A 27,143-nucleotide genomic window follows, 5' to 3' on the forward strand; every position below is an offset into this window, starting at 1 on the left:
AATGTAGCTTGAATAGGTGGATACTGAGGGAGGGTATGACTAGTCAACCAATTTTTGAAAGGATCAGAGAAGAAATGGAGCAACTGAGTCAGGGAATACTCAGACTGTGTATTAAGAGGTATTTTCTAACACTGTTTCTAACACTGATGTTTGTTGGACTCTGGGAAAATTACTCTTTCAAAGGAAATGGTGGAAACCCTTTTTCTTACCTCATTTAAATTGGATTGGATCAAGCTTTCCCTCTGGGGATATACGTCTATTTGGACAGACTGTTGGTAGATGATTCTCATAAATTGTTTTTACTCCTGATTTATCTGAACCAAAAATTCTAGGGCGTCTGGTCATTGATTCTAAAAATAATTTCTCCTTCAATATGTTAACTCTTTTATCTCTTCTCCATCCCCATGATCTACTTTTGAAAGAAATATAAAGGAAATATAGTACTATTTCATTATTTTCCAAGAGTAAAATGAACCAAATAAATAAAAGTATTTGAAAGTGGTGCATTTTTGCTTTGGAATACTCTTTGAATGAAAATTTACGTCTATTAAATAAAAACTAGACATTTGACTATTATTACCGTAAATATAATGCTGAAGTGATATAGAATTCAGCTCTAGTTACAAAATCATCTATTAAACTAATCACTCAGAAAGACCTCCATCCAAATGCTGTTATTATTACATAACATTTGTGGTGAAACCTAAAATTTTATTTCACATACTTAATAAAAGTATTTATTATTTATACAATTTTATTTATAGCTAATAGAAGCATAATATATAAAATACACTTACAGTCTCTATGTCTTAAATATTATTTTTATAATAGTGATAATAATTTTGACATTTAATGAGCTAAGATGCTATCAATGTATTAGTTACAACACACTGTGTTATTTCCTTGGGCTTTACATAGCTTTTCTACATAAACAATAGGAAATTTTCAGAGACACAAAAAGGAAATTTTGTTTGTTTTGGAATGGATTACAAATTCTGTGTGTTGAAATAAAAATAGCAAGTAGTATTCCCACATTTGCCCTTCAACCTAAAGTCCCGTGCTATGGTTTGTGAGAAAAGGAGATTTCTCAAATATGAGAAATATGAAAAATTCCCAGGTAAGATGAGTGATTTTGATGGGGACAGCATTAGCAAAACAACTTAGGACCCCAAATGAAGGATCATGTCTTATAACCAAACAATAATTGACTGAGGTTTAACATCTATATGTGTTGCTGGTAGAGAAGTTGTCTGGGAAGCCACTGTCCGTGTCTTCTTGTTGACCAGCCTGAACTGAGAACATTTGATCATTCCAGGGAAAGAGCAGGCTTGTTGACATAAAACATTTTCAATAGACCTGAGCACAATGATGCTATTTGCCTCCTTTTTAAAATGAAATGCTCAGTAATCTAGGGGGCTTCTAATCTGTTTACCAGCCGTACTGATGAGCTAGATTTATTTAACTGTTATCACCAACCTGACCTATGTTACAATGACAGATAATGTTTTAATGAACAAAAGTATTATCTTTCTCAGGCTTTGCTTTTCTATGAAAAGAGAAATTTATGTTCAAAGATTCCACTTTTCCCTACTTTTTAAATGTAAATATGTCAGAGATATATTAAAATGGCATTCAATATAGACTACTATTTTTAAAACAAAGTTGTCATTTGACTCCTGGTGAATTCCTCCTAAATTCAGGACTGAATAAAGAGATCAGATTACATTAAATGCATTTTGGTATCTATAACTTTCTGCAATGAATTAAAACTGGCTGATCGTGTCTCCGGTGCATTTCATTTTACGTTGATTCATGTACTGTAATATAACCTTCAAAATTCCCTTATGCCAACAAACTCACTCAGATATGCTGAGTGCAAGAGGAGATTAAAGTGGCTATAAGATTGAAAACTGTATGAAGGCATCAGATAATGCAGTAGAGGTATAATGAAAGTGTAAACAAAGCGGGTAAATGTAAAAATTACTGTTCATATAATCCACTGCTGAATTCAATGGAGACTTTAGCTCCCTGCCAAATATATATTAATACCAAACAAATTGGCAAGATCAATACACCAAGCCTGTTTCATTCTTATTAAAGTATTTTTCTCTTTGAAACTAAGCATAGGTAAGGCATGTCATTCTCCTTTGGAAAATGTAATATTTCCCCCAGTAGGAATTTAACATTCAGGTATACTCAGACTCCCAGATCGGAGAAACTCACGTCAGATGATTTTCCTCCAATCTTTAAAATTGAAGTTACTTACAGAAATAAGCTTTTATATTTTCCTGAGCAGGAGCTTTTTGTTTCTGCATTGTGAAAGGCAATCCATCCTTTAAAGGCTCTTTAAGCTGGCAAAAAAAAAAAAGAAAGCATTATTACTGAGCTAGGAGCCTCTATTGTTTCAGTAGTAGCTAGAGTCATGGATGAATGCTTTCAACAGTAGTTAAAAGAGATAATGAGTCTTTAACGATACAAAATCAGAGCCTTGTGTGCCTAGTGAAGCCTGACACAGGCTCCAGCTTGCAGCTAGCAAGGAAAGCTCATCGGCTATCTGTTTTATAGGCCAAAAATACCCACAAAGTTCCTCCTTGGAAAACTGTATATCCTTTAAGATAGGATCAGTGGTGTTTGTCTGTTAGATTAAACTGTTCTGAGATGCAAACCAAAATAAGACAATAAGGCTATATTCTATCCTTTTCCATACATCTCTTTAAAAGCTTAAGGTAAATACTCCACCTTAAAAGAAGCATCTTCTAATGTATTCCAGACTTTTTCAAGAGCAATTTCCTTTATTTTTCTTCCTCTCCACCAAAACTACAAACAAGAAACTCCAGAGTCACCCGCTTGGGTACATCCTCTGCTATGCTGACCAGATGGTAGATTACTTGGCTCAATTGAGAGAGATTTTTGTCCACCAAATATTAGGAAACTGGTTTGGATCTCAGCTGTGTAAATGTGTTAAGTCCCAGCTAGAAACTTCTGGGAAGCAGTGGGAAAAAAACCCCTACTCCATGAACACAAGCCAGGCTCCTTGATGTTAAATCAGATTTGCTTCTGAAAGGATTGGCATGTCTGATATGATTAGGAAGCTTCAGTTGTGCTGATTATAAATTAAAATTAAGAAAAACAGATTGATCTGGAAAATAAGAAACATAAGAGCACATTGCTGCACTCTACTCTTTGCAATGATGCTTTAAAAGTGATGGATATGGGAATTATTTATTGTAGGAATCCTAACTAGGTTACTGTATAAAGATTTGCATTCTATCATCATTGTATTAAGGTGCCAAAATCAGTTACAGAAATGAAGAAAGGAAAACACCAACATAAATTGACTTGGTATATATTTAGCATGCATTTTTCTTTCATTTTCAAAAAATGTTCATGGGTGTGAGTGAATCTGGGAGCTGGGGGAAGGTGGGATTAAGAAGGCAAACAGACCATCATTTAGTGAAAGGACCTAAATTATTCCACTGTTTTCTTTTCTGGAAAGAAATTCATTTTAGTATTTGCTCCTTTCTCATTCGTTCCCCCCCCCACCACCACCCCGCCACCATTCTCATTTCTAGCCATTCACCTGCTCTCTTCTAGACACATTGGTGCAGGAGAGAAAAGATCATTAAAGTTAAAATAAAGAAAGGAGATGTGGGGCATATTTAAAAGTTAAAATGTATGAAGGAGGGTGGGGGGGGAAAGACAACTGTGGTTTTTTTACTCCAAATTACTATTTCAAGCCATGTTATTATTAAGACACAAAGAAGCAATAATTGTTGACAATGTGGGCATATATTTAACTGGTTAATTTTAACTTTACGATGGTGAGGTTTCTAATCTATTACCTGGCATTAACACCAAATATGACTGTAAAGAGGTAAATATATTCTTAGAAAATCTATCCTATCATCACCAAATAATTGGAGTTTCTTTCTCACAGAAAAATTAATTGTTAAATAGAAGAATTGTTATAATTATGCCCACCATGACAGCTTATAACCTCTCCACGAATACAGAAAATACCAGGTGACCATGTAGAAACTCAATGTCTAGAAAGAGCCATCACTTATTTTTCCCCACCGCCTCCCTCAGACTCTCTCAAGGACATTAGACAATAGATAAGGTCATGTGAACTGTTTCCTTTTTATCAGTAAGCAGGGTATATTGGATGTGGTTGGTTTTCTTAACTTTGAGTTAAGGAATCAAGGGCCACTGACAGCCTCCCCCCAAAAATGGGTAGTACTGTTTTCTTCTGGAAAAATCTTCTACCTCTATACAGCATAATTTAAAGTATCTAAAACAAATAGAGAATTTCTGAATTCTGAATTCAATACTTTGCAAAAGCACACAAGCCTAAAGATGGGCAAGACTGCAGCACTGCTTTGCAAAGCTAGTATATTGCTATTATCTGAACAACCAAAATCCAGATGCAATCTGTAACTATATTTTTTAATGTCATTTACTACTCTACATTCTGGGACTACAGTCATGAGCAAAGCAGACAAAAATCCATGCCTTACAATCTAGTCTCTAGACGAGATGCTGAGAACACAGCAGTGAGTTAAATAAAAGAGATCCATGCCCTGTACCTGGAAAAGATGAAAACTCTAAGTCAAAAAGATACATGCACCCCAATGTTCATAGCAGCATTATTTACAATAGCCAAGACACGGAAGCAACCTAAATGTATCTCCATTGAAAGAAGAATGGATAAAGAAGATGTGGTATATTTATACAATGGAATATTACTCAGCCATAAAAAAGAATGAAATAATGCCATTTGCAGCAACATGGATGGACCTAGAGATTATCATACTAAGTGGAGTAAGTCAGACAGAGAAAGACAAATATCATATGATATCTCTTATATGTGGAATCTTTAAAAAATGATACAAATGAACTTATTTACAAAACACAGACTCACAGACATAGAAAACAAAATTATGCTTACCAAAGAGGAAAGGGGGCGGTATAAATTAGGAATTTGGGATTAACAGATACATACTGCTATATATAAAATAGATAAATAACAAGGACCTAATATATAGCACAGGGAACTATATTCAGTATCTTCTAATAACCTATAATGGAAAATAATCTGATAAAATATATATGTGTGTGCATGTGTGTATAATTGAATCACTTTGCTGTACACCTGAAAAATTGTAAAAAAACTATACTTCTATTAAATAAATAAATGAGATCTATGCCCTTATGGCACTTAAAGTCTAATGGAGATGATAGCCAATAAGCAAGTAAATACACACATACACATGTACATACATACATAACATAAAGCAGGTAGAGAGTGTGAATGTGTGAAACAAGGGCGGTGTGACAGAAGCACAGAAGAAGCTGATGTGGAAAATCAAGATTAGATGTAAAGGAGATGGAGATGTTTTGGAGATGGAAAGGTAAGACTTTCGGAATCTTTTTGAGACTCTTCTCTCATACCTCTGACAAACTTTTCAAAAGAAATACCAGTGAAATATAATTCTATCTCATTATTTTTCTAGAGTAAAATGAATCAAATAAGAACATGTGAAAGGGATGGATAGAGCTAAGAATATTTGTAAGGAGCTTTCTTTTTGATAAAACAAACCAAAACAACCACAGTTCAACATAGTAAGATAGTACTTATTCAAACAGAGTGTAGGGTTTAAAATTATTATCTAGATGATTCCAGAAATAAATAGTTTGAAGGGAAAAATATGATTAAAATTGGGGGATTGAAAGATTCAGATTATTGGCCAATATTAATCACATAATTCAGACAGATTTTCAACTACTTATGTCATATTATTGATATAGTATGCATCTTTATATAAAATATTCTTACAAAATTAGGAGCTTTGCCAAAGGTGTTGCTTCCAGTGCTCTGATTATATTTTCAGATATAATATTAAACATTTAATAGTAGCTTAAATGAAAACTAGTTTAAAAAGATATAGCAATCCATTTTAAAAATCCCATAAAATTTAAAGATGGGAAGATAGTTGGGTTGGTCATTTTGTCATTCTATTCAGACACTTTAATTTTATATAACATCTATTCCTTAAAGGTTTTTTCTAATCTAATTTGCATGACCCAAACAGTTGGGTTTCCAACATATCTCTGGCTGTGTTACCAAATATATTTCACTGCTATAATTTTCTCTTATTACAATTTAAATAATGTAAACATGCAAACAATAGAGGTTTCCTACTATTAATAGCAAATAGAGTTACAATGAAGTAGTACAAATAAATGTATATTACCCTTAATAATAGCAATAAAATTACAAAAGCTAATTAACAAAACTGTGAAATACATAATGGGACTTAATGCTCTTTGTTTACAGTTAGACCATAACCTACAGCTTATACTCAAGAATTCCAAATTTGTTTCAAGACCTGAATGTCTGTGCTACACACAATAAAGAGAAGATAGATTGGTTTTGTTGGATCAAATAGGTGAAGAATAAAGAGATTAGTACCTTTTGTTAAAGCAAATGATTTCAAACTGATTATTTTTGCTTTACTTTCTGATCATTGAATTTGATAATATCCAATCATTTTACTATTTTTGAGCTGAATAGATCCTACAGTACCCCTGTTTTCCTTTCTATTTAAATGACATTGTTAAAAGCTTAAATGTGAACTTTTACTAAGAATCTGATTCTTTCCAGCTCTCAGAATCAACTGCCAAATAAATGAACAAATTTTTTCCTATCATCCAATGCTTTCATTTAACAGTAATAATAAATTTGCTGGTAGATAAAATGAAAGTAAATGTGTGTACTTAATCAGAAGTTTAATTATCAATCAATATCAAAAAATTTAATGAAATGTGAATATAAAACAGAACATAAAAAATATTCTCTTGCACTAATAAAAATACATATAGCTTCCTACTATATGTCCAATATCTTGTTCTGCTCTATAAAAAAGATAAAAATGAACATTCAGCTCTTATCTTTGAAGAGCCTAATACATTGTATCATTAAGGAAGGAAACGGCAGTAGTAGCAGCTGTTACAAAGGCCTTGGAAGCAAGGGCACTCGATTCTGAGTTCCCATTCTGATACCTATTATTTATGTGACTTTTCTTTTGCTGCTAGGTGTGTCAATTTTAGAAACTTTGACCTAGGGATTCAGAATAGGTGGACTAGCAAATGAAGTCAGAAGAATCATCATGGGTCAGGAGAACTGGGAAGAGCTATGAGATTGGTAGTTCTCCTAACAATAAAGAGCAATTTTAATGAGGAACAGGGATAAATGGAAATTAGCCAAAAAGTAAACACATGTTAGCCTTTATTTTTCACTTTGAAGTCTCCACAAATCAATATTTGCATGTGTCTGAATGGATATTTTTAAAAACTAAAAATATGATATGAATTCATTAAAGTTTTCCTTAAACGATTCTCCTTTTAAATCTTAATATCCATGTCCTTCATCTCTAACTACAATTGATTATCTGCCAAAGAGTATGTGCTTCATACTCTACTGGAGAAACAACACAAGACATAGTAATATTTACCATTCTTAACATTTTGTTGTTTTGAATTATATTTCTTTAGACATCCTAGCACACATTTTATAGCTGATCTCTATGTAACTAAACATTCTATTATAATGAAAATCTCATGTGCAGACTTTCCAAAGAACATCTATACCAAAGTTGGACCAAAGACAAACTTTTGATAGACACTGGTATCCTGAAAACATCTACTATATTAATAAGATAGCCATTTCCAACGAAAACATTTGCCTTACCAGAGAGCACTTAATAATACCTAGTAAAGATTATGTAAGGAGAAGTAAGTGCCCTAGCTTTGCATTTCAAGAAAGGATTGTACATGGAACAGATATAATGTTTTAGCTATCCTTGGACACCTTTTCTTCCTTAATATTTAAAATTAGCACACAATCTCTGCACTCACTCTATTTTTATTTTCAAATATATATTAAAAGTTTCAATCTCACCAAGTGTTTTGGGGAATTTATTTTTGTGGTATCATAACCTTAAATAACTTTCTATTTGTTGTTTTCCTCATTCTTTTGGCTTTACTGAACATCTTCCTTGTTCAGCTTCTTTCATATTATAATGATTACTGATTACACCTGACATAAAATAATAATGTGCAAATAAGTACTTATATTATTTTAGGACTCTTTTAGTAGCAAGCAACAGAAACCCAACCAGGGCTAGCTACAGGAGGAATGTCACCAAATCAAGGGGAGGACAGGGAAACACCACTACAGTCTGGCTCCATTTGTTGTCTTTCCTTCCCTCTATGCATCAGTTTCAATCTCTCTTATTGCAGGCGAACTGCTTCCATGTAGCCAAGCACATGCCCACTGACAGTTTCCATAGTCATTCTCACAGTTTGAACATTACCAGTTTGAAAATCCCTGGGGAAAGACTCCCATTGACCTAGTTCGAGTTCCTTGCCACCTCTCAAAGCAGCTGTTCTCAACAGGAGTCATGCATTTCCTAAGAGGCATTTTGGAAATTTGTGAGGGTACTTTTGTCTATCTCAATAATTGGGAGACGCTGTTGGCATTTAGTAGGCAGAAGCCAGAGATACGGATGCTCCACAATACAAAGAACAATCCTACAACACGAAATGTTCCAGTAATGGTTTGCCCTGGGTCACCTCATTAACACTTGGTTTTTCCTGTAACAACAACAATGAAAACTGTGCGTGAGTGGGGGTAGAGGTATGTGTGTATCTGTGTAACAAGTGTGTATAATAATACACATGCACATCGTATATATGAATATCAATATATAACACATTTATCAAGATTGTCTACTGTTCTAATTAAACAATATTGCTTTCTTATTTATACTTTGCAGGTTGTAAAATTGGCTGGATGCCCTGAAATGCAATTTAAAGTGTCATATAAGTTATCATGCTCTGTTCTGTCCTTATTTACAAGAAATCCCTCCAAACAAAATTAACAAAATGGGCTCTGCTATTTCTTTGGAAGCTGTCTTCTTGTCAGTAAAGTTTACACATTTAAATGAATACTACTCTGTATAATTTTCAGATCATATTACACACTTGCAGCTGGAACAGACACTAAAAACTGTCATAAAGTATGCTCACTTTATACTTATAACAGTTGCTTTAAGAACCTTGATATTCTACGTATTTCCATATTTTTCTTGTTTAAATGCACATTTTTTGAGAATTTTGGTTTTGGGTGTAAGGGATTCTTTCTCTGGATTGAGGGTGGGACAATGGTTCTCATAACCTTTGGCACAAAAAGATAGTCTTAAGCTATTTTTGCTGCTCAGTGAGTGTACAGGTTTAATTTTATCAACGTTTTAAGTGATTAAGTGTGAAAGGCAGTACCAAAAATGAAAACAATTCTAAAAATGCCATAATACTTGATAATGACTATAAAGCTGTTCACAAAATGAGACTTACCACCTGAAGGGTGTTAGAAAACTAATGTTCATATCTTCTCTGTGGCACTAAATTAACTATATGATCATGGCTAAGTTACTCAATCATCCTAAACTTTATTTTGTGATTTGTAAAAAATGGAAATAATGAAGCCTACCCAACGGAGTTCTTTCAAAAATTAATTGTGATGATATATAAGAACAAACCCAGTGCACTATAATTACCTGGCTAGTTTGATGGATTTAAATCTCTATCTAATAAACCTTTATGTTATGTGTTGCTAAGAGCACAGTTATGAGCCCACAAGCTCACCCCACAAGTGAGTGAGCTGTGACATCCGTCAGAAGCAGTCATTGAAGGCCATTTTCAAACTTGAAGTCCTAAGATGACTTCAGGAGACTCAAGATCACCACAAAACTCACCCAGGGAATCATTTTGTCATCAGTGGTTTTGAGGCATTTTCTCATGTTTCATTCCAATCATTGAGAAACTCGAAGAGAAAAGATTAGTTAGTTGATAATAAAGATAATCATATTTTTACTGTGCTGTAATCTGAGTACCCCTGAATTCTCCAGCATTCTGAGTTCATCCTTTTCTTTGGTATCCAAAGAAATTAAGTTATACCCACATCTGTATAACTGCAAGAACTCAAGTCTCCTTAAAAATACTTCTGCCTTTCCCTAGGGGAGAAATGTTATATCATTACTTGAACTAAATTTCTGCTCTTAGTTTTCTCCTTGAGAAACTCTAGTTGTGTCATTACTACCTCTAGATGCTTCTGTGGTCCCTAACCCCAAATCAAGGATTTGGTTTGCCATACAACAAAGATGGAGGTGGAGTTTTCATTCATTCATAACTCGTGCATACAAAAAAATGTTTCCCAGGACTCATGCAAAGGATATGACTGTGAATAGGACAGTCAGTTCCTGTCCTCCTAGAGTTTACATTCAAATGGGAAAGATTAAGCAAAGAATTACATGATAAACTAATTTATTACAGTTGTGATACTTCCAAAAAATATACAAGTTTCTGTGAAAGTATGTGTTAGGGAGACTTAATCTAATCTAGGGACTAGGGGAGAGTTCTCTGAAATACTGACAAAGCGAAAGTTTAAATATGAGCTGAAATTACCCAGGGACTGGAGAAGCATTATAGTCATAGATAACTGCATATCTGAAGGTCATGAAGTTGGAAAGAATGTTTTAGGAACTTAAGGAGGAGAGTGTGCATGTAGTTATTGAATGAGGGGAACAGTGGCGTAAAATGAGGCAATAGCAGGAGGCAGGACCAAACCAGGGAATAACGTTCTGTTCTGTGTCCTAAAAAAATGACAAGCAATTTATAATTGTTTAGGTTGCAGTGTGACAATCTAAAACATTCTCAACAATCAGTATTTATAAGACACCCAGAACTCTAAGTACATAAATTTAATGGTACATACTCATTTGGGAAAAACATCCTTCAAATTTTGCCATCAAACATTTGATAGACAGTCTTCTGTTTGGTTGCACAGAATCAAAGCACTCTTGCTCTTTCAGAGGAATCTCATATATTAGAGGCACAGCTTAGTTTTCTGTTGCTAGAGAAGCCTCCTGAAATGGAGGACTATAAATACTGAGGAAGTGACACAATAGTTTAAGAACTGTTACAAATTATTTCAATGGATCCAAGAGTTCAGTGAGGAACTTGTGATTTCAGTTCTGACATGGGAAAAGCTTGGAAGTCTTCATTCTAGCTTTACAACCAGAAAAAAAGTAGACAAATGAAAATCAGTGATATTTCTCAGATCCATCAGACAACTGAAGTCTTGGGGCCAACAGCTACACCAAAATCAAACAATCATAGCTGAGATCTGCTTACCTAGAACTGAAGCTGCTGTGCCATAAACTGGTAGGAACATGTAAATAATCATTTTCACCAATGGCTGGAGGCTGAGTTTGATGCTGGTATGACAGTGAGAAACTTTTCAGAGGTCACAGTTTTAGAGAAGCTCCCACACTTTTGTTGCCTTTACCTCCAGGAATGCTACTAGGATCTCGTGGTAAAGATCTGAGAAAGATTCCCTCCTGACTCTGGCAGGGAGAGAAGAGTAATCACTGCAGAATATATCCCGAGCCTTCTCTATAAGGCTTCTCCATAACAAAGACCTACTTTCCAGAAGAAAAGACTTTGCTGAAGACTTATTTCCTTCCTTGAGGATGAAAATTCCTCCTGCTCCAGGCTTCTCTAGCCTTCCTGTTTCAACTAACTGGGAGGAGGAAAGTACAGTCAACAGTCAGGTCTTTAGGAAAATAGATTGGGAATACTACAGTCAGGGAAGAAAGTAGAGGGTAGGGGATAAAACTAAACCACTGGAGGGGGGCAGAGTCAAGATGGTGGACTAGGAGGACGGGGAATTCATGTATCCGCACAACTAGGGCACTGACCGGGCACCAGTGGGGGACCATGGACACCTAAGGGGATGGGAGGAACCCCCAGTGACCGGGTAGGATGTGGGGCATGGAGGGGAGAGGAGAAGTGGAGGTGGGATGGAACCGGCACCCTTGAGGAGTGGCTGGGGGAGGGGAAGGGATCCCATGCCTGAAGGGGGAAATTGGGGGACCATTGGGAGGGCAGTGGATCGAAAGATAGCGTGGCCAGGTTTCTCCTGCCCACTTGGATCCCCAGGAGCCTGCTGAGATCCTGGACCAGATCCTCCACCCACCAAGGCCCCCTCCAGACACATGGGTCCCGAGGGAGTGGGAGGGAGGGAAAGGGAAGCAAAAGTGAAGTCCAGACCTATAGGATTGGCACCCCTGAGGGGTTGCTGGGGGAGGGGAGGAGTTCCTACACCTAGCAGGACCCACCCACGGTTAGGGGCCCAGCAGGGACAGGGGAGACCCTGAGGGAGATAGTGCGGGTAGGGTCGTGATGAAACGGAAGGGAATGCAGCCAGTGCATTCCCGGTCCACTTAGGCACCTAATCCTCTGCCCTCAGAGCCTCCCTCCTTCTGCGCAGAGCCCAAGCCCCACCCTACACCCCCACCCAGGGCCCTACCTCTACATTCAGAGACCCTGTCCAACGCTGGGCCTAAACCCCACCCACACACCCTCAATCAGGGCCCTACCTCCAAACTCCAGAACTCCACACTCCGGAGGCCCCCTTTTCCACGTGCTGCCTCCCCTTTTGCACAGGTCCTAAGCAGAGGCCCTGCTCCATGCTTGAACATCCCTCTGCCTAGTCCCTGCCCACAGGGCCTTTTCCAGCTGCATGGGTCCTGAGCCTAGGCCCCACCCCATGCTCAAACATCACCCCCTACCAGCCTAGGTCCTACCCCACCCTAAACCCTGCCCCTGCCTAAGTTCCACCTCTGCTTAAACTCCACCCCCATAAGCCAAGGCTTTTTTTTTTCTTTCTTTCTGTTGTGGTTTTATGTTACCTTGTTGCAGTTGTTTCAATTATATTTTTACTTTTCCTAATATATTTTTTATGTTTCTAATTTTATTTTGTTTTTTATTCTTTGTTATTGTATTGCTCTTTTTTTTTTTTTTTTTTTTTGCCATGCCACACGCCTGGCAGGACCTTGGTTCCCAGGGTGGAGGTCAGGTCCAAGCTGCTGTGGAGGGAGCTCAGAGTCCAAACCGCTGGACTAATAGAGAACCTCAGACCCCAGGGAATATTAATCCGAGTGAGGCCTCACAGAGGTCTGCATCCCAGCACCAAGACCTGGCTCTATCCAACTGCCTGAAAATTCCACTGCTGGACACCTCAGGCCAAACAACCAGTAAGACAGGAATACAGCCTCACCCATCAAAAAAAAAAAAAAAATGAAATGACAAAATATGCTACAGATGAAGGAGCAAGGTAAAAATCTAGAAGACCAAATAAATGAAGACAAAATAGGCAAAGCTACCTGAAAAAGAATTCAGAGTAATGGTAGTAAAGATGACCCAGAATCTCAGAAACAAAAAAGAGAAAATACAAGAAAGATTCAACAAGGATCTAGAAAAACTAAAGAGCAAACAAACAATGATGAACAATATAATAACAAATTAAAAATACTCTAGAAGGAATCAATAGCAGAAAAACTAAGGCAAAAGAATGGATAAGTAAGCTGGAAGATAAAATGGTGGTGGGAGGGAGGGAGATGCAAGAGGAAAGAGATACGGGAACACATGTATATGTATAACTGATTCACTTTGTTATAAAGCAGAAACTAACACACCATTGTAAAGCAATTACACTCCAATAAAGATGTTAAAAAAATAAATAAATAAAATGGTGGAAGTAACTGCCAGGGAGCAGAATAAAGTAAAAAGAATGAAAAGAATTGAGGACAGTCTCATAGACCTCTGGGACAACATTAAACACACTAACATTCGAATTATAGGGATCCCAGAAGAAGAAGAGAAAAAGAAAGGGTCTGAGAAAATATTTGAAGAGATTAGAGTCAAAAACTTCCCTAATATGGGAAAGGAAATAGTCAATCAAGTACAGGAAGAGCAGAGAGTCCCATATAGGATAAACCCAAAGAGAAACACACTGAGACACAAATTAATCAAACTATCAAAAATTAAATACAAAGAAAAAATATTAAAAGCAGCAAGGGAAAAGCAACAAATAACATACAAGAGAATCCCCATAAGGTTAAAAGCTGATCTTTCAGCAGAAACTCTGCAAGCCATGGGCTTCCCTGGTGGTGCAGTGGTTGAGAGTCTGCCTGCTAATGCAGGGGGCGTGGATCCGGGAGGATCCCATATGCCATGGAGCGGCTGGGCCCGTGAGCCATGGACGCTTGGGCCTGTGCGTCTGGAGCCTGTGCTCCGCAACGGGAGAGGCCACAGCGGTGAGAGGCCTGCGTACCGCAAAAAAAAAAAAAAAAAAAAAAGAAACTCTGCAAGCCAGAAGGGAGTGGCAGGACATAATTAAAGTGATGAAAGGGAAAAACGTACAACCAAGACTACTCTACCCAGCCAGGATCTCATTCAGATTCGAAGGAGAAATCAAAATCTTTACAGATAAGTAAAAGCTAACAGAATTCAGCACCACCAAACCAGCCCTACAACAAATGCTAAAGGAACTTCTATAGGCAGGAAACACAGAGAAGAAAAAGACCCACAAAAACAAACCCAGATCAATTAGGAAAATGGTCATAGGAACATACATATCGACAATCACCTTGAATGTAAATGGATTAAATGCTCCAACCAAAAGACACAGACTGGCTGAATGGATACAAAAACAAGACCCTTAAATATGCTGTCTAAAAGAGACCCACTTCAGACCTAGGGACACATACAGACTGAAAGTGAAGAGATGGAAAAAGATATTCCATGTAAATGGAAATCACAAGAAAGCTGGAGTAGCAATACTCATATCAGACAAAATAGATTTTAAAATAAAGACTGTTACAAGAGAAAAGGAAGGACACTACATAAGGAACAAGAGATCAATCCAAGAAGAAAACATAACAATTATAAATATTTATGCACCCAACACCTCAATACATATGGCATAAAAGCCATATGCAGCCATAAAAGTAGAAATTGACAGTAACACAATAATAATGGGGGACTTTAACACCCCACTTACACTAATAGACAGACCATCCACACAGAAAATTGATAAGGAAACACAAGCTTCAAATGACACAACAGACCAGATGGACTTAATTGATATTTTTAAGACATGCCACCCGAAAGCTGAGGAACACACTTTCTTCTCAAGTGTACATGGAACGTTCTCCAGAATAGATCATACTTTGGGTCACAATCAAACCTTGAAAAATTTAAGAAAATTGAAATCTTATCAAGCATCTTTTCCAACCACAATGCTATGAGATTAGAAATCAATTACAGGAAAAAAAAAAGTAAAAAACACAAATACATGGAGGCTAAACAGTGCTCTGCTAAATAACCAAGAGATCACTGAAGAAATCAAAGAGGAAATAAAAAAATATCTAGAAACAAATGACAACAAAAACGTGATGATCCAAAACCTACAGGATGCAGCAAAAGCAGTTCTAAGAGGGAAGTTCATAGCAATTCAAGTTCAACTCAAGAAACAAGAAAAATAAAAGATCTAACCTTACACCTAAAGCAACTAGAGAAGAAGAAGAAAGAAAACCCAAAATTAGTAGGAGGAAAGAAATCATAAGAGCAGAAATAAATGAAACAGAAACAAAGAAAGCAACAGCAAAGATCAATAAAACTAAAAGCTGGTTGTTTGAGAAGATAAACAAAATTGATAAACCTTTAGCCAGACTCATCAAGAAAAAACGGGAGAAGATGCAAATCAATAAAATTAGAAATAAAAAAGGAGAGATTACAACTGACACTGCAGAAATACAAAAGAGCATAAGAGACAACTACAAGGAACTATATGCCAGAAAATGGACAAATTCCTGGAAAATTACAACCTTCCAAGATTGAACCAGGAAGAATTAGAAAATATACACAGACAAATCACAGGTAATGAAACTGAAACTGCAATTAAAAATCTTACAGCAAGAGGGCAGACAGCAGAAGCAAGAAGAACTACAATCCTGCAGCTTGTGGAACAAAAACCACATTCATAGAAAGACAGACAAGATGAAAAGGCAGAGTGCTATGTACCAGATAAAGGAACAGGATAAAACCCCAGAAAAACAACTTAATGAAGTGGAGATAGGCAACATTCCAGAAAAAGAATTCAAAATAATAATAGTGAAGATGATTCAGGACCTCAGAAAAAGAATGGAGGCAAACATCAAGAAGATGCAAGAAATATTTAACAAAGACCTAGAAGAATTAAAGAGCAAACAAACGGAGATGAACAATACAATAATTGAAATGAAAAATACACTAGAAAGAAGCAATAGCAGAATAACGGAGGCAGAAGAACGGATAAGTGACCGGGAAGAGAGAATGGTGGAATTCACTTCTGCAGAACAGAATAAAGAAAAAAGAATGAAAAGAAATGAAGACAGCCTAAGAGACCTCTGGGACAACATTAAATGCAACAACATTCGCATTATAGGGGTCCCAGAAGGAGAAGAGAGAGAGAAAGGACCCGAGAAAATATTTGAAGAAATTATAGTCAAAAACTTCCCTAAAGTGGGAAAGGAAAGAGCCACCCAAGTTCAGGAAGCACAGAGAATCCCATACAGGATAAAGCCAAGGAGAAACACACCAAGATACATAGTCATCCATTTGGCAAAAATAAAGGCAAAGAAAAATTATTGAAAGAAACAAGCAAAAAATGACAACATACGAGGGAACTCCCATAAGGTTAACAGCTGATTTCTCAGCAGAAACTCTACAAGCCAGAAAGGAGTGGCATGATATACTTAAAGTGATGAAAGGGAAGAACCTACAACCAAGATTACTCTACCCAACAAGATCCAACAAGGATCTCATTCAGATTCGATGGAGAATTCAAAAGCTTTACAGACAAGCAAAAGCTATGAGAATTCAGCACCACCAAACCAGCTGTACAACAAATGCTAAAGGAACTTCTCTAAGTGGGAAATGCAAGAGAGGAAAAGGACCTACAAAACAAACCCAAAACGATTAAGAAAATTGTCATAGGAACATACATATCGATAATTACCTTAAACGTGAATGGATTAAATGCTCCAACCAAGAGACACAGGCTTGCTGAATGGATACAAAAACAAGACCCATATATATGCGGTCTACAAGAGACCCACTTCAGACCTAGGGACACATACAGACTGAAAGTGAGGGGATGGAAAAAGATATTCCATGCAAATGGAAATCAAAAGAAAGCTGGAGTACAATACTCATATCAGATAAAATAGACCTTAAAATAAAGAATGTTACAAGAGACAAGGAAGGATACTACATAATGATCAAGGGATCAATCCAAGAATATACAACAATTATAAATATATATGCACCCAACGTAGGAGCACATCATTACATAAGGTAACTGCTGACAGCTATAAAAGAGGAAATTGACAGTGACACAATAATAGTGGGGGACTTTAACACCTCATGTACACCAATGGAGAGGTCAACCAAACAGAAAATTAATAAGGAAACACAAGCTTTAGATGACACAATAGACCAGACAGGTTTAATTGATATTTATATGACATTCCATACAAAAACAGCAGATTACACTTTCTTCTCAAGTGTGCATGGAACATGCTCCAGGATAGATTACATCTTGGGTCACAAATCAAGCCTTAGTAAATTTAAGAAAATTGAAATCATTTCAAGCATCTTTTCTGACCACAATGCTATGAGATTAGAAATCAGTTACAGGGAAAAAATACGTAAAAAACACAAACACATGGAGGCTAAACAATACGTTACTAAATAAATAAACGATCACTGAAGAAATCAAAGAGGAAATTAAAAAAACCCTAGAGAAATGACAATGAAAACACGACGATCCAAAACCTATGGGATGCAGCAAAAGCAGTTCTAAAAGGGAAGTTTACAGCTATACAAGCCTACCTCAAGAAACAAGAAATAGCTCAAGTAAACAATCTAGCCTTACACCTAAAGGAACAAGAGAAGGTAATATAAACAAAACCCAAAGTTAGCAGAAGGAAAGAAATCATAAAGATCAGGGCAGAAATAAATGAAATAGAAACAGAGAAAACAATAGCAAAGATCAATAAAACAAAAAGCAGGTTTTCTGAGAAGATAAAAAAATTGATAAACATTTAGCCAGACTCATCAAGAAAAAGAGGGAGAGGACTCAAATCAATAAAATTAGAAATCAAAAAGGAGACGTTACAACAGACACCACAGAAATACAAAGCATCCTAAGACACTACTACAAGCAACTCTATGCCAATAAAATGGACAACCTGGAAGAATTGGACAAATTCCTAGAAAGGTATAATCTCCCAAGATTGAAACAGGAAGAAATAGAAAATATGAATAGACCAATGAGAAATAATGAAATTGAAACTGTGATTAAAAATCTTCCAACAAACAAAAGTCCAGGACCAGATAGCTTCACAGGTGAATTCTGTCAAACATTTAGGGAAGAGCTAACACCCATCCTTCTCAAAATCTTCCAAAAAATTGCAGAGGAAGGAACACTCCCACACTCATTCTATGAGGCCACCATCACCCCGACACCAAAACCAGACAAAGATATTCAAAAAAAGAAAATTACAGACGAATACCACTGATGAATACAGATACAAAAATCGTCAACAAAATAATAGCAAACAGAATCCAACAACACATTGAAAGGACCATACACCATGATCAAGTGGGGTTTATCCCACGGATGCAAGGATTCTTCAATATACACAAATCAATCAATGGGATACACCATATTAACAAACTGAAGAATAAATACCACATGATCATCTCAATAGATGTAGAAGAAGCTTTTGACAAAATTCAACAACGATTTATGATAAAAACTCTCCAGAAAGTGGGCATAGAGGGAACCTACATCAACATAATAAAGGCCATATACAACAAGCCCACAGCAAACATCATTCTCAATGGTGAAAAACTGAAAGCATTTCCTCTAAGATCAGGAACAAGACCAGGATGTCCACTCTTGCCACTATTATTCAACATCATTTTGGAAGTCCTAGCCTTGGCAATTAGAGAAGAAAAAGAAATAAAAGGAATACAAATTGGAAAAGAAGAAGTAAAACTGTCACTGTTTGCAGATGACATGATACTAACATAGAAAACCCTAAAGATGCCACCAGAAAACTACTAGAGCTAATCACTGAATTTGGGAAAGTTACCAGATACAAAATTAATGTACAGAAATTTCTTACATTCCTATACACTAATGATGAAAAATCTGAATGAGAAATTAAGGAAACACTCCCATTTACCACTGCAACAAAAAGAATAAAATACTTAGGAATAAACCTACGTAGGGAGACAAATGACCTGTATGCAGAAAACTATAAGACACTGATGAAAGAAATTAAAGGTGATACCAACAGATGGAGAGATATACCATGTTCTTGGAATGGAAGAATCAATATTGTGAAAATGACTCTACTACACAAAGCAATCTACAGATTCAATGCAATCCCTATCAAATTACCCATGGCATTTTTTATGGAACTAGAACAAAAAATCTTAAAATTTGTATGGAGACACAAAAGACCCTGAATAGCCAAAGCAGTCTTGAGCGAAAAAACGGACCTGGAGGAATCAGACTCCCTGAGTTCAGACTATATTACAAATCTACAGGAATCAAGACCATATGGTGCTGGCACAAAAACAGAAACACAGATGAATGGAACAAGATAGAAAGCCCAGAGATAAACCCATGCACCTATGGTCAACTAATCTGTGACAAAGGAGGCAAGAATATACAATGGAGAAAAGACAGTCTCTTCAATTAGTGGTGCTGGGAAAACTGGACATCTACATGTAAAAGAATGAATTTAGAACACTCCCTAACACCATACACAAAAATAAACTCAAAATGGATTAGAGACCTGAATGTAAGACCAGACACTATTAAACTCTTAGAGGAAAACATAGGAAGAACACTCTTTGACATAAATCACAGCAAGATCTTTTTTGATCCACTGCCTAGAGTAATGGAAATAAAAAGAAACATAAACAAATGGGACCTAATGAAACTTAAAAGCTTTTGCACAGCAAAGGAAACTATAAACAAGATGAAAAGACAACTCTCAGAATGGGAGAAAATATTTGCAAATGAATCAATGGACAAAGGATTAATCTCCAAAATATATAAACAGCTCATGCAGCTCAATATTAAAGAAACAAACAACCCAATCCAAAAATGGGCAAAAGACCTAAACAGACATTTCTTCAAAGAAGACATACAGGGCTTCCCTGGTGGTGCAGTGGTTGAGAGTCCGCCTGCCGATGCGGGGGTACGCGGGTTCATGCCCCAGTCCAGGAGGATCCCATGGGCCGTGGGGCGGCTGGGCCCATGAGCCATGGCCGCTGGGCCTGTGCATCTGGAGCCTGTGCTCCGTAGCGGGAGAGGCCACAGCAGTGAGAGGCCCACATACTGCAAAAAAAAAGAAGACATACAGGTGGCCAAGAAGCACATGAAAAGCTGCTCAACATCACTATTTATTAGAGAAATGCAAATCAAAACTACAATGACGTATCATCTCACACCAGTTAGAATGGGCATCATCAGAAAATCTACAAGCAACAAATGCTGGAGAGGGTGTGGAGAAAGGGGAACCCTTTTGCACTGTTGGTGGGAATGTACATTGATACAGCCACTATGGAGAACAGTATGGCGGTTCCTTAAAAACTAAACATAGAATTACCATATGATCCAGCAATCCCACTACTGGGCATATACCCAGAGAAAACCATAATTCAAAAAGTCACATGCACCACAATGTGCACTGCAGCACTATTTACAATAGTCATTTCCTGTAAACAACCGAAATGCCCATCGACAGACGAATGGATAAAGAAGATGTGGTACATATATACAATGGAATATTACTCAGCCATAAAAAGGAACGAAATTGGGTCATTTGCAGAGACGTGGATGGATCTAGAGACTTTCATACAGAGTGAAGTTAAGTCAGAAAGAGAAAAATAAATATCGTATATTAATGCATATATGTCGAAACTATAAAAATGGTATAGATGAAGTGGTCTGCAGGAAAGAAATTGAGACACAGATGTATAGAAAAAACGTATGGACCCTAAGGGTGTAAAGTGGTGGGCGGTGTGGGTGGTAGTGTGATGAATTGGGAGACTGGGATTGACGTGTATACACTGATGTTTATAAAATGCATGGCTAATAAGAACCTGCTTTATAAAAAATAAATTAAATTAAATTCAAAAAAAAAAAGATACCTACAAAAAATGAGAAAAAAACCCAAAGCATATGTCTACACTCATGGCCAACGATAATTTAAGTTTTTGTCTGGTCTCTATAAAAAATAAAAATAAGAAAATAATCTTACAATAAAAGAAAGTCCAGGACTGGATGGCTTCACAGGTGAATTCTATGAAACATTTAGAGAAGAGTTAACACTTATCCTTCTCAAACGCTTCCAAAAAATTGCAGAGTGTGGTGCACTCCCAAACTTGTTCTATGAGGTCACCGTCACCCTGATACCAAAACCAGACAAAGTTATCACAAAAAACAAAATTATAGACCAATATCACTGATGAACATAGATGCAAAACTCCTGAATAAAATACTAGCAAACAAAATCCATCAACAAATTAAAAGGATCATACATCATGATCAAGTGGAATTTATCCCAGATATGCAAGGATTCTTCAATATATGGAAACAATCAATGTGATACACCATATTAACAAATTAAAGAATAAAAACCCTATGATCATCCCAACAGATGCAGAAAAAGTTCTTGACAAAATTCAATACCAATTCATGATAAAAACTCCCCAGAAAGTGGGCATTGACGGCACCTATCTCAACATAATAAAAGCCATATATAACAAACCCACAGCAAACATCATTCTCAATGATGAAAAACTGAAAGCATTTCCTCTCAGATCAGGAACAAGACAAGGATGTCCACTCTCTCCACTATTATTCAACATATCATTGGAAGTCCTAGCTGCAGCAATCAGAGAAGAAAACGAAATAAAAGGAATACAAATTGGCAAAGAAGAAGTAAAACTGTCACTATTTGCCAATGACATGATACTATACATAGAAAATACTAAAGATGTCACCAGAAAAGTAGTAGAACTAATAAATGAATTTGGTAAGGTTGCAGGATACAAAGTTGTTGCACAGAAATCTCTTGCATTTCTCTACACTAACAAGGAAAGATCAGAAAGAGAAATTAAGGAAACAATCCATTCACCATTGCAACAAAAAGAATAAACTACCTGGAATAAACCTACCAAAGAAGGTAAAAGACCTGTACTCAGAAAACTGTAAGACACTGATGAAAGAAATCAAAGATGACACAAACAGATGGAGGGATATACCATGCTCCTCATTTGGAAGAATCAGTATTGTGAAAATGACTATAGTACCCAAAGCAATCTACAAGTTCAACGCAATCCCTATCAAACTACCACTGGCATTTTTCACAGAATTAGAATGAGAAATTTTACAATTTGTATGGAAACACAAAAGACCCCGAATAGCCAAAGCAATCTTGAGAAAGAAAAACGGAGTTGGAGAAATCAGGCTCCCTGACTTCAGACTATACTACAAAGCTACAGTAATCAAGACAGTATGGTACTGGCACAAAAACAGAAATATAGATCAATGGAACAAGATAGAAAGCCCAGAGATAAACCCATGCACATATGGTCATCTTATCTTTGATAAAAGAGGCAAGAATATACAATGGAGAAAAAATAGCCTCTTCAATAAGTTGTGCTGGGTTAACTGGACAGCTACATGTAAAAGAATGAAATTAGAATACTTCCTAACACCATAAACAAAAATGAACTCAAAATGGATTAAAGACCTAAATGTAAGACCAGACACTATAAAACTCTTAGAGGAAAACAGGCAGAACACTCTATGACATAAATCATAGCAAGATCCTTTTTGATCCACCTCCTAGAGAAATGGAAATAAAAACAAAAATAAACAAATGAGACCTAATGAAACTTAAAAAGCTTTTGCACAGCAAGAGAAAAAAAGAGAAAAAGACAACCCTCAGAATGGGAGAAAAAATTTGCAAATGAAGCAACTGACAAAGGATTAATCTCCAACATATACAAGCAGCTCATGCAGCTCAATATCACAAAAACAAACAACCCAATCCAAAAACGGGCAGAAGACCTAAATAGACATTTCTTCAAAGAAGACATACAGATGGCCAACAAATGCATGAAAAGATTCTCAATATCACCCATCATTAGAGAAATGCAAATCAAAACTACAATGAAGTATCACCTCACAGTGGTTGAATGGCCATCATGAAAAAAATCTACAAAGCATAAATGCTGGAGAGGGTGTGGAGAAAAGGGAACATTCCTGCACTGTTGGTGGGAATGTAAATTGATTCAGCCACTATGGAGAACAGTATGGAGGTTCCTTAAAAAACTACAAATAGAACTATGATATGACCCAGCAATCTCACTACTGGGCATATACCCAGAGGAAACCATAATTCAAAAAGAGACATGTACCACAATGTTCATTGCAGCACTATTTACAATAGCTAGGACATGGAAGCAACCTAAATGTCCATCAACAGATGACTGGATAAGAAGATGTGGCACATATATACAATGGAATATTACTCAGCCACAAAAAGGAACAAAACGGAGTTATTTGTAGTGAGGTGGATGGACCTAGAATCTGTCATACAGAGTAAATTAAGTCAGAAAGAGAAAAACAAATACTGTATGCTAACACCTATATATGGAATTTAAAAAAGCAGTACTGATTAACCTAGTGGCAGGGCAGGAATAAATGTGCAGATGTAGAGTACAACCTTGAGGGCATGAGGGGGAAGGGGAAGCTGGGATGAAGTGAGAGAGTAGCATTGACATATATACACTACCAAATGTAAAATGGATGGCTAGTGGGATGCTGTTGCATAGCACAGGGAGATCAGCTTGGTGCTTTGTGATGACCTAGAGGGATGCGATAGGAAGTGTGGGAGGGAGGCTTAAGAGGGAGGGGATATGGGGATATATGTACACATATAGGTAACTCACTTTGTTGTACAGCAGAAACTAACACAACATTGTAAAGCATTTATACTCCAATAAGGATGTGAAAAAAAATAAACAAACAAAAAAACTAAACCACTGGAGAAACCCTTGTGAAGGTCACAGCCTTGGGGCACAGGTTCACTAAAAGATTAAGAGATAATTAGAGGAATATGGAATGCTCCCTCTTCCTAACAATTCCCAACCGCAGCAATAAAACAGCAGATAACAGCTAAAAAAGCTGCAAGACACATTCTCTCTCTGAGGAGAAGCAATTAGGGAAGCCCTAAGTCAAAAGGGAAAACACAAACAAGGACACAAAAGGAATCTGAAATCTTTGGCATCTATGGCAAATATTAACACAACACAAGTTACAGTCAGAAAACACAAATCCTACACTAAAGGCCTAATTACCTCCTAAAAGTTCCTCCTATGTGATTCAACATGTCTGGCTTTGAACGAAAATTTAAAAGGTTTATCAAAAGACAAGAGAAGTCTGAAGAGAAAAAGCAAGTATGAGAATCAGACTCTGACATGACACTACTGTTGGAGTTATCAGACTAGACACTTTAAAATAACTATAATGTTAAGGGCTCTAATGGAAAATGTAGACAACAACAACAAAAAAAACCAAAACAGGTGAGTAATGTAATCAGAGAGACTGAAACTCTAGGAAACAGTGAAAAGAAATTTTTAGAAATAAAAACACTGTAATAGAAATAAAGAAAGCCTTCAACGGGTTCTTCAGGAGACTTGACACAACTGAGGAAAGAATCAGACATGAATACAGATCAGCAGAAATTTCCCAAACTAAAATGCAAAGAGAAAAAAAATGAAAAAAAAAAAAAAAAGAACAGACAGCTGTTCTGTTCTTTTGTGGGACAACTTCAAAAGATGTAACATTTGCATAATTATAATATAAGATTAAAAAAAGAAAGGAGCAGAAGAAATATTTTAAGTAATAGTGACTGAGAACTTTCCAAAATTAATGACAGACACAAAACCACAGATCCAACTCAGAGAACACGAAGCAGGGAATACGCCAAACACATATACATACACACACACACCTACTCATATAAAATTCTAGGGCTTCCCTGGTGGCGCAGTGGTTGAGAGTCCACCTGCCGATGCAGGGGACATGGGTTTTTGCCCCGGTCTGGGAAGATCCCACAGGCCGTGGAGCGGCTGGACTCGTGAGCCATGGCCACTGAGCCTGCGCATCCGGAGCCTGTGCTCCACAGCGGGAGAGGCTACACCAGTGGGAGGCCTGCGTAACGCAAAAAAAAAAAAAAAAAAAAAAAAAAAATTCTAACTGCCGAAAATCACAGAAAAAAGGAAAATCTTGAAAGAAGTTCAGGGCCAGTGAGAAGAAACACCTAACCAATAGGAATAAGCATAACAATTACATTGGACTTAAACAATATGCAAAGGTTAATTACTTTCCTATATACCAACAATAAACAATTATATTTTAATTAAAATATAATTTCAATAGCACCAAAAATGCAATGTACTCAGGTATAAATCTAAAATATATATGTATATATAGATCTGCATACAGAATACTATAAAACACTGAAGAAAGAAATTAAAAATATCTAAATAAATGAAGAGATATTCCGTGTTTACACTGGAAGATTCTAAATTGTTAAGATATCCATCTTCTCAACTTGGTTTATAGATTTAATGCAAAACTAATCAATATTCCATAAAGCTATTTTGTGGATACCATCAAGCTGATTCTAAAGTTTATATAGAAAGGCAAAAGACCAAGGATAGACAACATTAATACTGAAGAAGAAAAACAAAGTTGGAAGATTGACTTCCAGGACTTCAAGATTTACTATGAACTATGGTAATCCAGAGAGTGTGGTATTGATGAAAAAATAGACACGTAGATAAATGGAACATAATAGAGAGCCCAGGAATAGGCCCACACAAATATAGTCAACTGATCTTTGATAAAGGAGCAAAGACAGTTCAATGCAGAGCTATCTTACAAGAAATGGTGCTAGAAAAATAGGACATCCATATTCAAAACACTAAATTTAGGCTCTGTTATGGACTAAATCTTTGTCCTACCAAAATAAAACCATTCTAAAATAAAATGTTTATCAAAAAAAAAATGAGTTCAGTACCATGGCCATGGGTGCCCAGTGGCTGCAGTAGCAGCAGTGATGACAGCAAATGTCCAATGATATTGGGACTAGCAGCTGGTCATAGGATCTTGGCTGTATCTTTCTTTTGTTTGTTCATTTGTTTTTGGCTGTATCTTTGCCTTAACTATTTCACCAGCCATTCTGTTGATTCTGATATTTGTAAATTCTTTTCCTGCCTAAGTTAATCAGGGTCAGCTTTTGTTGTTTGAAAATAAAAATCTTGACTTCTAATGAAATTGGTAACAGAGAATGGGATGCAGACAAGAGAATCTTGGGTTTGTTATTAGGCCCAGTTGAACTTAAACATATTTAATGAGAATATTCCTTAGAGACTCTATTGTTTCCTTCCAGAGGCAGTGATCTTTTAAGAGAAAATAAATTCTTCTCATGTCCCACTCTCTCATCCTCCACACAATACACTCCTCCTTTACCATCTCCCAAACTATAAGTTAATTCAGAATCCAGCAATCTTCATAGAGAAATTATGAAATCAAACCCAGAAAAAGAAGGCTTATACTCCAAATGAATTTTGGAGCTGTGCTACTTTATTTGGAGATATTTGGTAGTTGAGAGTATGCATGGGAATAGATTCAGAGTGTGATAGAAGAAGAGAAGAACAGATTTTAAACTGATACTATTTTATGGAATAAATGTGCTTCTTTGAGTGACTGGAAATGGTGTTAACTAATTACTTGATAGTGCAGCTAAATTCTAAAACAAAAAAGATCTAAATTAAGACAAAACGCCATAAGTCTCTTGATTTAAAACAGAAGATCAAATCCAAAGAATTAGGAAGCTGGAAATACTGGAGTAGATTTATCATGTGTCATGCACCTTCCAATAAGTTAATTATTTCCTCCAAGAGGATCTAGAAGACTCTCAAAGAAACCAACAAGGAATACAGATAGAATCCAGGTGATACCTTGAAGTATCTTCAGGTATTTCTATATCTGGGGATAAAAGTAAATGAAAGATACTGTAACTATATAGCTACAT

At 36.5% G+C, this 27,143-nt stretch overlaps 1 protein-coding gene across 2 annotated transcripts in view; it reads right to left on the reverse strand.

Moving 5' to 3' along the window:
- Positions 1-27,143, reverse strand: part of LOC307182789 (uncharacterized protein) — a 225,749-nt gene that overhangs the window by 162,460 nt on the left and 36,146 nt on the right. For both annotated transcript variants that reach the window (XM_079914302.1, XM_079914303.1), the window contains exons 2-3: positions 2,267-2,351; positions 210-412 (exon numbers count right to left, since the gene is read on the reverse strand). In XM_079914302.1, coding sequence (XP_079770428.1) covers positions 210-290 — 81 coding nt within the window. In that variant the 5' untranslated portion in view covers positions 291-412; positions 2,267-2,351. The remainder of the gene's footprint in view (positions 1-209; positions 413-2,266; positions 2,352-27,143) is intronic.

This window comes from Stenella coeruleoalba, assembly GCF_951394435.1.
Source record: "Stenella coeruleoalba genome assembly, chromosome: 2".
Lineage (NCBI taxonomy): Eukaryota > Metazoa > Chordata > Mammalia > Artiodactyla > Delphinidae > Stenella > Stenella coeruleoalba.